The sequence below is a fragment of the Panicum virgatum genome, chromosome 1N (genome assembly GCF_016808335.1).
Source record: "Panicum virgatum strain AP13 chromosome 1N, P.virgatum_v5, whole genome shotgun sequence".
Taxonomy (NCBI): Eukaryota; Viridiplantae; Streptophyta; class Magnoliopsida; order Poales; family Poaceae; genus Panicum; species Panicum virgatum.
The window spans coordinates 56,627,990-56,638,357 of NC_053145.1; the positions used below are offsets into that span (position 1 = coordinate 56,627,990).

The 10,368-nt window shown below is 51.4% G+C and overlaps 2 protein-coding genes across 2 annotated transcripts; both read left to right on the forward strand.

The window, feature by feature from the left end:
* Positions 1–1,048: 1,048 nt before the first annotated feature.
* LOC120656861 (probable protein phosphatase 2C 26) lies at positions 1,049–5,693 on the forward strand. The gene is made up of 4 exons (XM_039935055.1): positions 1,049–2,476; positions 2,907–3,020; positions 3,107–3,371; positions 4,816–5,693. The coding sequence occupies exons 1-4, from the start codon at positions 1,184–1,186 to the stop codon at positions 4,938–4,940; spliced, it is 1,797 nt and encodes a 598-aa protein (XP_039790989.1). The 5' UTR covers positions 1,049–1,183; the 3' UTR covers positions 4,941–5,693.
* A 3,024-nt stretch (positions 5,694–8,717) lies between these two features.
* Positions 8,718–10,096, forward strand: LOC120654208 (E3 ubiquitin-protein ligase PUB22-like). The gene has a single exon (XM_039931742.1). The coding sequence runs from the start codon at positions 8,745–8,747 to the stop codon at positions 10,017–10,019; it is 1,275 nt and encodes a 424-aa protein (XP_039787676.1). The 5' UTR covers positions 8,718–8,744; the 3' UTR covers positions 10,020–10,096.
* Positions 10,097–10,368: the final 272 nt, after the last annotated feature.

The window sequence follows — 10,368 nt, forward strand, 5'->3', positions numbered from 1 at the left end:
TGAACACAGCCGGGAACGCAGTTCGGCACACTGTATCTTTCACAGTACTGTGAATTTTGACTTGCCAGGTACCCTCAGAATCCAATGCCTCCTTCCTCTAACTTTCGGCCCCCTGCTATCCTCACGTGAAACACTCTGCAGAACTCTTCTGTTCCTACATTTGCCCATGTTTATATCCTTCTGTTTGTTTGCGCGATTTTGAAAAGGAGAAATATGCTGTCCAAACCCCCCTCAAACAGTGAAATCTGTTATTTCTTTATAAAAAAACAATGAAACCTGCTGAGCATTCAAATCAAATAGAAGTTGAATTGATGATGCAAACGGCTTTATGAACAACCATGTGTAAATTGTAATACAGGCAATATAAATTTACATGGTATACTTCCTCCTCGCCATTTTATTCTTTCTCCCATTCACCTCGTGCTCACAAACTGCTATAGCTTTTTTGTGCTTTACGAAACTTTAACTTTGTAAAACACCATGCTCCACTGAGGCACCCACAAGTCAGAGCGTACAGTATTTTTGTTCGGGACCGAGGGTGAGCCCACTGGTCAGCCGGCCAGCCATCCAATTCGAGTTTCCTACGCTCTGGCTGGCCCGCCAAAGCCATCCAATTTGCCGCGCCATGCCGCGCGGATTTACGCATCTGCCCCTGGGTGGAGTCCCATTCCCCCGTAAATAAACCCAAGTGCGGGTGGCAAGCTCGAGGCGGAACGTTGACTCCTCTCCACTCCCCATGCCCTCCACGTCTAACACCTCGCCGCCACGTCACCGCTCCCCTTCCCCTGCTCTGGGGCGTGAGGAGGCCAGGAGGGCGGGTGCGGACAAAACGGCCCCCACCATACCAGCTCCACCTGGCACTCTGCATTTCGACCCCTCAGTTCAGCATCTATTTGCATCTCGGTGCTCAGGATCTCTGGCGTTTGCCTAGGCTTGTGTGTTTCCAAATTTGCAGGGAAGGCATCGACGAAGAGTGATTTTATCAGACGGACCCTTCCCGGCTACGGCGCGGCGTCTAGTAGTCATAGCGCCCGGCGCACTCACGCACGGCGCCCTCGTCTCCCTCCTCGGCCAGTGCGGCACTGCGGCGTACTGGTAAAAAAAAGGCACTCGGAGTAGCTTGGCTAGTGCTCCCCACCGCTCGCTTTCCCCCGCCGGAGACGGAGCCGGAGCGTCGGATGCCATGGGCAGCGGCGCGTCGCGGCTGCTCACCGCGTGCGCGTGCTCGCGGCCGGCGCCGGCGCCCGCGGACGACGGGCCGTGCCTGGACGACGCGCTCGGCCACTCCTTCTGCTATGCTGCCAACTCCGCCGCCGCGGGCCACTCGTCTTCCTTCCGCCACGCCATCTCCGGCGCCGCGCTCTCCGCCAACTCCTCTGTGCCCGTGCCGATCTACCACTCGTCGTCCGCCGCCGGCGGCATGCCGTCGCAGTACTCCTCCTTGTTCCAGACATCCTCGTCCTTCTCCTCCGCGCCGCTGCAGCTTTCCAACCTCTCCTCGGGGCCGCTCTTCCTCTCTGGGCCCATCGACCGCGGCGGGCAGCTCTCTGGCCCGCTTGACCAGGCCGTGCCCTTCTCCGGTCCGCTCCCAGCGAAGCCCGCCAAGCCCGCCCCCTCGTCGTCGTCGCGAGGCTTCTCGAGGCGGTTCCGGAAGCTGTCGCTCGGCAGCTTGCGGCGGAGCGTCTCAGAGAAGAATCGGCCCTGCGTCGTGCCGCTCCGTCGCGAGGACGGTGTGCAGTGGGCGCACGGCCGCGCCGGCGAGGACCGCGTCCACGTGGTGGTCTCCGAGGACCAGCGTTGGCTCTTCGTCGGCATCTACGACGGCTTCAACGGCCCCGAGGCCCCCGACTTCCTGGTCGCCAACCTCTACCGCTACCTGCTGCGCGAGCTCCGCGGGATCTTCTACGAAGAGGCCGACCCGGACTCGAAGCGTCTGTGGCAATTCCTGGCGGATGGCGACGACGAGGACAGCGAGCTCGACTTCTCGGGCTCCGGCCGGTTCGCGCTGTCGCTCGCCAGGCTAAAGGAGCGGCGGCATCCCATATGGGCCCACGCTGCTGCTGCTGGCGACGGTCAAAGCGGTAGGGAGTGGGGAGTTAAGAGGTTGACGGCCGCGCCGGCGGTGAGGGACCACAGTGCGGTACTGACCGCGCTCACCCGGGCGCTAGCTGCTACAGAGTCGGCGTACCTGGACATGACCAACCAATCGATGGGAACCCACCCGGAGCTGGCGGTGACTGGTGCGTGCCTGCTTGTGGCCCTGTTGAGGGACGACGACGTGTATGTAATGAACCTTGGGGACAGCCGCGCAATCGTTGCGCAGCGACGGGATGACGATGATGATTGTGTGCTTGGAACCATGCGCGTGGAGGACATTGGTGTGGGCTTGGAGAACGAGGCAAGGATCCATGGGTATTCTGCGATTGGGCTTGAGGCATTGCAGCTGTCTACTGATCATAGCACAAGCATTGAAGAGGTAACCTTTTTGTAGACACAGATGATTCACTATATTTGTGTGTGCTGACTTGGCTGAAAAGATGTGGCTGCGTCCAAGATAATCATTCAGACCCAATTGCATTCTGTGAAGACATGTGCAGTATGTGCATTGCCTGTTCAGCAGCATGGCTTTATAATCTGCAGATGATAGTTCGTTTTATAGTAGTAAATAGGATTATTCGGGAGGCAGCGATACTAACGTCTCAGCACAATAACCTTATAGAGCAATTCTCTGGTTCACGCTGTATTTGTCAATATATCATCCCTCTTATCCTTCATCATTGGCCTTTTACATTGGATCCATTAGCCAACTTTTTTTTGTTTGAATGTGTTAATGGAAGGGAATATGGATGTTTTAGTCATGAATTCTTTCTGCATATGAACTCATATTCTTTTATGTCTATGTGCAGGAAGTGCAGAGGATCAAACGTGAACATCCAGATGATGATCAATGTATTGTAAATGACAGAGTTAAGGGCCGTCTAAAAGTTACCCGTGCATTTGGGGCTGGGTATCTCAAACAGGTAATAGGGACTGCAGGTTATTGATATGGTAGGTCCAAAATGATAAGAGAAAACCAGCAATTTTAAGTCTGTGTATGTTTGTACAGGCAAAACTGAATGACGGATTGCTAGAGATGTTTCGCAATGAGTACATAGGTGACACACCATATATATCATGCACACCTTCTCTTTGCCATCACAAGCTCTCCACAAGGGATCAATTTCTGGTTCTTTCTTCTGATGGCTTATATCAGTATTTGAGCAACGAGGAGGTAGTTCTACATGTTGAGAATTTCATGGAGAGGTTTCCTGAGGGTGATCCTGCACAGAGTTTAATTGAGGAGCTACTCTCCCGTGCGGCAAAGAAAGCTGGTAAGCTTACAGTATGACCCTCTTCTTCTATAATCTAAATGCATTCATTTCTTGATCTATTGGCATTATAGTTATTCTTGCTACAAACATTTATGTACTTGGGTGCTCTCACATGTTCATCTCAGATGGCTTACCACTCTTTGTAGAATAAACATATGTGTATGCATAAAAACTAGAAGTAATTCTACACAGCGAAGTTAAAGATCAGTTGTCAACATCTCTTATGTCAGTTCACAACATGCGAGAATCCTTTGACCAAATTTTACTACCCGCACGGCCTGCGCTTGATCTGCCCTATAGTTTGTTAAAGAGTTCGGGTTTTGTCTGAACCTGTTTGATGCAATGATATGTACTGCTTTCCCTTCTAGCTTTTGACAGAGGATTTTTTTGGGGGGTCAAGGTTCAATCTTTGATCGACATGCATGATAGTTTTTTTTTTTTCAAATGGGATGGTGATTTGAAAGCTTTCATAGCACACTTAATATTGATAGCCTGTGGTTCTGTTTCTAGGCAAGTTTGTGCTAGTTTTAGGCCCTATTTAATTCCCAAAAAAATTTCTACAGTAGCTGTCACATCGAATCTTCGAGCACATGCATGGAACATTAAATCCAGTTGAAAAAAAATAACTAATTACACAGTTCAACTGTAAATGACGAGATGAATCTTTTAAGCCTAGTTAGTGCTAAACGAAAGTGCTAAACTACCCAAATTCAAAAAATTTCACGAATTAAACAGTCTTAATTGGGGTTTACTGACCTACCACCTAAAGCCGTCATTTATGGGACAGTTCCTCGCTGAAATGTGGAATGTGGCCCTGAGTCTCACCTGTCAATGAGGAACACAGATCCTCTGCCGTACTTCATATAGGAACAGTAGTGCAGGTATTGCTCTACAGTCTACAGTAGCTGGCAGTAGCACAGTAGAAGATGGGGATCCTCTGCAGTTGATACTATTATTGTAGAGGTGGCATTAATGTCCATCAAAGAGTCATTGCTGTGGCATCAAATGCATGTACTCCATCAAAGAGTATATGAGCTAAAGTTCAGAGTAGAGTTTCATGCAAACTTACAGTACAAGGTTTTGAGTTCAAATGATAAGCTTATTAAGTATTAGATTATTGGTGTAAAGAACAGTAGGCTCCACTTGATCATTTCCACCAAACCATGGTAAAGTTTTAAATGAGAGAAGCTATCATAATCGTCCTTTAATTGTGCTGCTGGCTATTAAAATGGGCATGCATACATTTAAAACATAATTATACAGTGCGCTAGGCAGCTGTGTAGACTGGAGGGAACAGTGAGCACCTAGGTGCCAACTATAAGAAGTTAGAGCAAAGCATAGTTGAAGATTTAGCTGTATTTTTCATACAACTATCGAGTTTGAAATATCTTTGAGGTCTTCTATGAGCAATTTGCCGATACTAACCTGGAGTTTGTCTTCTTAGGTATGGACTTTTACGAGCTATTAGATATACCTCAAGGGGATCGAAGAAAATACCATGATGATGTCACCATCATGGTTATTTCTCTCGAAGGGAGAATCTGGAAATCCTCTGGAACATATGTGTGATGTTCAGCTGATACACTGTCAGTGTCGGTATTCATTCTGATGCAATGTTCAGCTGAAACCTCTTCAGCCGGTCAGCATCTCAGGCAATTGCATATATGCTCGTCAAGAGAGAAAAGTCAGCATGGCATACCAATATATGCAGTCCTCATACACTTGTCAAAGCTGAATTCTCCAGATGGAGATCATCGCTGATCCTGATATGAGCTTCGGCACAGCTCATGCCCATGGATTAACTCCGAGATGCATTAACGTTGCAGAGATATGACAGCCCAGGTGGGGAGGAACTCCTTGGCAAAGCAGAGCCAATTTTGCTTTGTTTGCCGCCACAGCTTTCGTCGGTTACGTACTCACCGCTGACAATTTTTTCCACCTCGTTGTGCTGTCATAGAGGTGGGTCAATTCATCCTTGGGGAAAGAAGACATTTGGGTACATGCAGTTTTTTTCTCATTCATGTCAGGAATGAGTCTGTATTATATCGAGGGAACTGGTCAATGGTCATGGCAGAGATTGATGATTAGCAGCACCTTGTTTTGTCCCGAAGGTGGCTCTCCTTTGAGTCTTTGATTGGTCATATATATCTGAGATTGAGGTGTTGGTGGCCATGAAAGGAAATTGTGTGTATCGCCTCCCGCAGCAAAAACCACTCAATGCCTTCTCTCTTGGCAAGTTCCTTGCCTCAGAAAGGTTATTATCGGGAGTCCGGACTCTCTTCTCATAGCGTGCATGAATGAATTCATAATGATTTTCTTTCACCATGTGCATGCTTTATTTGTTTGCAAATGCTGACAGGTTTAACTTGCCAACATGTTGCAAAGGAATGATTAGAGGCTTAGAGCATGAGCATGTAATTTCTGCAGTGCAGACGGAGTTTGCAAGCTGCAAACCTAACAGCAACGAGAACTATTATGTTTAGATCGTATTTCCACCAACTCGACACCTTGTCAAACAAGATTTACCAAGTGCAACATGTACCGCAGGCGTCCAACAGCAGCTGCTTGGTTGGTCATGTGTCGATTAGGATATTCAAATTTCACTTGCAGTATAAGAACAGCAAGGAAGTATGAAATGGATCGTCCCCTTGTTGGGCGGATCAGCCTCCTAGGCGGGCCAGGGTGGCCGCCAGTTTGTTCTCAAACCACAAACACCCGTGCTTGTTGATTCGGTCAAGGACTTTGAACATTTGTCCAGCCAATTTCTGGCATTTGCTTTTGCAGTTGGCAAAGCACGAGCTGGCTAATCCAAAGCTGTAGGTGCCTCAGTGGCGAAGCTGTGAAATGAGATCTTCCTACTACACTCTCTTTTTCCCATCTTAAATACTTTGCCTCTTCTGCCATCTATTTCCCAACAAAAATAGCCTCTTCTACCATCTTAAAATTGAAGTACTTGTTCAACAACCCGCAGGCAACTGAGGCCTGCCATTTTCCAATGTTATCATTCCTTGAATTGCATTCTGACTTGTTTTTCCTAAGAATGCACACTTCAGGAAAGATCAATTGAGCGTAGGATGATACATCCACTTGCCTCCTTAGATTCTTGCAGGTACTTGAATCAGATGTGACTGCTGCATTTTTCAGCTTTCCAAAGGCCACTCAAGTATTAAACTGTAACGGGTAACTGAAATCCAAGTACCGAACTTCATAGCAACTTGGCAAGGCACTTGCTAGAATTGGATCCCCGTAATCCGCGAAGGCATCCGAAGACTGGGTGGTAGAACTGGATTCCAGGTGAGGTTCAGAGTCGCGCGCGGAGGGATCAGGTGAAAAGTAAACCCTGCCGCGGGGGAATCCCGAGGCGGAAAATATGAAATCACCGAGATACGCTTGCTTATGATTGAGTCATCGCGTAATAATCAACCCGGAGAACAAATCACTTGCACGACCAGCACGATCTCGCGGCAGGTTAGTCCCGAGTACCCGATGTTATTCTAATGGCATGCGGCCGGCGATAATTCCCCGCCCGATTATTCTACACGGGCCGGTCAACTTTGTCGACGATTCCTTTGTGATCATGAGACGCGTCTAAGTACTTTCAAATTAAATTCTCTCTTTTTTTTAAAAAAAAAGGGGGGGAGCAGTGGAGTTCATCGACCTGTGCTGTGAATTGTGATGCAGGTTTGTCAAATCGTGGGTTGTGGTTTGGAAAAAGAGATTCAAAAGAAGAGGTTTAGGAAAGCTGGACAGTGACGTGGATTGAATTTGCATAGAGTTGTCGCGCATTTAAGGAAGGGGAAAGCTAAATCTCACTCGAGTGATTTGGAAGCTCTCCTCGTTCGAATTTTTTCTTCCCCATCTACACCTTCTTCTCCAACTCCGACGAGCAACTCCGGCGAGGTTAGGGTTCGGGTTAGAGTTTCGGGTTATGGGGGGGGGGGGCTACTCACCACCGGCCTTAGAAGGAGGGCCGGCGGCGGCAGGCCGGCCCGGGCAGTGGAGGACGGCGGTTGGGCGGAGCCGGGGCGACGGCTGCGAGAGGCGGCGGCGGGAGGGGCCTGCGCGGCGGCCGGCGCGGGCGCGCTAGGGAGCGCGCCCTCGCCGTGGGTGGCGGCGGGGTGGGCAGTGGGTGGTGTGTCGGCGTGGAAGGGGAGAAGCTTGAGGTAGAAGATGAAGGGAGGCAGAAGATGAAGGAGAGCCCTTGGATTTTAATCCAGTGATCGAAAAAATTGAGTGAGAAGAGGTGATATTTCACTCAAGTGAGGGATAGACACAGCTTAAGGAATGGTTAGGTGGTGGCAGAAGGCTACTCTGATCGAACTATAGCCGCTTCTGCAGAGGAAAACTTCGCCTGCTAGTTGTGTTTGATGTAGTAGGGTTTAGAGGTCGTGACCCCACGGTCAGTTGTGAGTTGTGACAAGCTGCAGGTTTACCTTGTCATGTGTGTAATGCACGTTAGTCCTGGCTATCAGTTGTGCGTTACCACTAACTTCCAGTTGCGCACAGCACAAACAGAACCGGTAAGCTCCCAATCCGAAAGTTCTTCCCTTCAGATAACCAGTCCGGCTTTGCAAGTTACTACCAGGCTACCAGCTGCTTGCAAACACAAACCATTTGCAGTCCTGCAAAGACCAACCTCGAGCAAAGACCATCCTTACTCGAAAAGGAAAACGTACAACCTACTCGTGAGTTTGAATGTTGGAACCTTCGGATTTGACCTGGCACAAGTGGATCCGATTTGTTTACTACGAAAAACAGGGAATGCATCTCACACTGGGCCACTGGAGGCAGGAAGTAGGGGGCGAAACATCGCCGCCCAACCGCTCGCAACCAATGCACCGATATGACCAAGATGATCTCAGCGTTCGCAGCACCCAGCGCAAGATCTCATCCCACGACGTCCTCCCCCCAAATCTCTCTACCCTCTCCACCGAGCAACTCCTCTGAAGATGCACCTCACATTTCGAAAACGTCAAATAAATTCTGCAATCTCACATCATGTAGGGCCTCGTTTCAACAAAGCTTACATCACTCACTGAAAGCCTCATGATGAATGTGCCTGTTCATCAGTCTATAACAATCTTCTGAATTTCTCATGGCTCCATAACCACTCAGCAGTCACCACTAAGCCACTAATTGTGCTTTAAAAATGCATTTGATCTACGTACTAGTTTATTGGCCAACCTTGCAGGGTGCAAAAGCATCTCTTACCATTCCGGCCTCGCTGACTATTGACTTGCACCAACGCCAGCCCATCATCGTGCCGTGTGCTGGTATAAAGGCCTCGTCACATCACGGGCTCACGGCCGTGCCTGGCCAGCGCAGAGCAGCGTGGTGGTCTGCAGCTGCATCGCGATCTGCGGTGAGCCAGTCATGGAGGAGCCCCCTCACCTGTTCCTGTGCCCCATCTCCATGGAGCTCATGGACGACCCCGTCACGGTCTCCACCGGCGTCACCTACGACCGCCGCAGCATCGAGCAGTGGATCTTCGGGTACGGCCGGCCGACGTGCCCGGCCACCATGCAGCCGCTCGCGAACCTTGACCTCACGCCCAACCACACCCTCAAGCGCGTCATCGGATCCTGGCTCGACCGCGGCTCGCCGTCGACGTCGGCTTCCTCGTCGCCGTCGCCGTCGTCATTGTCGAGCCCGGCCCACGAGCTGGCCACGCCGCTGGCACGGATGCTGGAGGCGGAGCGGCTGCGGTCGGCGCTGGCCGACCTCGAGGAGACGCCGTTCAAGGTGACCGCGCTCAAGAACATGGGGGCCCGCATGGCCGGCGACGTGGCCATGCAGTGCGAGTTCGTGTCCTCGGGCGGGATCCAGGCGGTCGCCCGGGTCATGGCGCAGGCGCTCGCGGAGAGCGCCGCGGGCGGCGACTTCTCCGCCTTCACGGCGTGCGAGGAGGCCGCCGCGGTGCTCGCCCTGCTCCCGCTCGCGGACGCGGCGTCGGTGAGCTTCGTCCTCGAGCCGGAGTGCATGAGGCCGGTGATGGCATTGCTCCAGCGCGGCAGCGCCGAGGCGAGGCTGCACGCCATGGACATCGTAACCAAGATCTCCAATGCGGGCGCCGGAGACTGGACCGCCGGCATCGAGGTTGACGACGTGCTCAAGTCCCTCCTAGAGCTCCTGTCCGACGAGGTCTCCACGAGGCTCAGCTCCCGCGCGCTCGACGTGCTCCTCGACGTCGTGGAGCGGTCGCGGAACGGGCCCGCCAAGGCCGTGGAGGTCGGCGCGGTGCACGTCCTCGTCGAGCTCCTCGCCGACGCCGACGACCGCCACGACGCCGAGCGGATACTGCTGCTGCTCAAGCGCCTGTGCAAGTGCCCCGAGGGCCGCCTGGCCTTCGCGGAGAACGACCTGTCGGTGGCGGCCGTGGCGAAGACGATGCTGCGGGTGTCGCAGCTGGCCACCCAGCTAGCCGTCAAGGTGCTGTGGCTCGTGTCCGTGGTGGCGCCCTCGGAGAAGGTCCTGGAGGACATGGTGGTGACCGGCGCAGTGGCGAAGCTGCTGGGCCTGCTGCACGTCGAGACCCCGCCGGCCACGAAGCAGAAGACAGTGAGGATGGTGAGAATCAATGGGGAGTTCTGGCGGCAGTACGCCTGCTTCCCTACCGATCTCAAGGATTACCTGCGGCTGCTCAACTGATTCGTTCGTTGATTGGTTTGACCAATTGTATGTAATTAAGCAGAAAACTAAAGCTACTAATGAGAAGATTTGAAACTTACAGTGGTCATATACATCGAAATGTGAAAGGAATACGTACAGATACATACTTGATGCACACATGGAATCGCCTCATTCAATTGCCCTAGAGAATGTTTGAAGTTTATGCATTTTACAAGTATCTGGCAACAGACACTATATATAACATGTTTCGAAACTCCTAGCATGCATGAAATCGAACGAGAGAGTTTTCAACATCGGGATGAGTTTTCATACCTCGGGACGAGCGCCACATGGTTCAAATCGAACGAGAGAGTTTTCATATGACCAA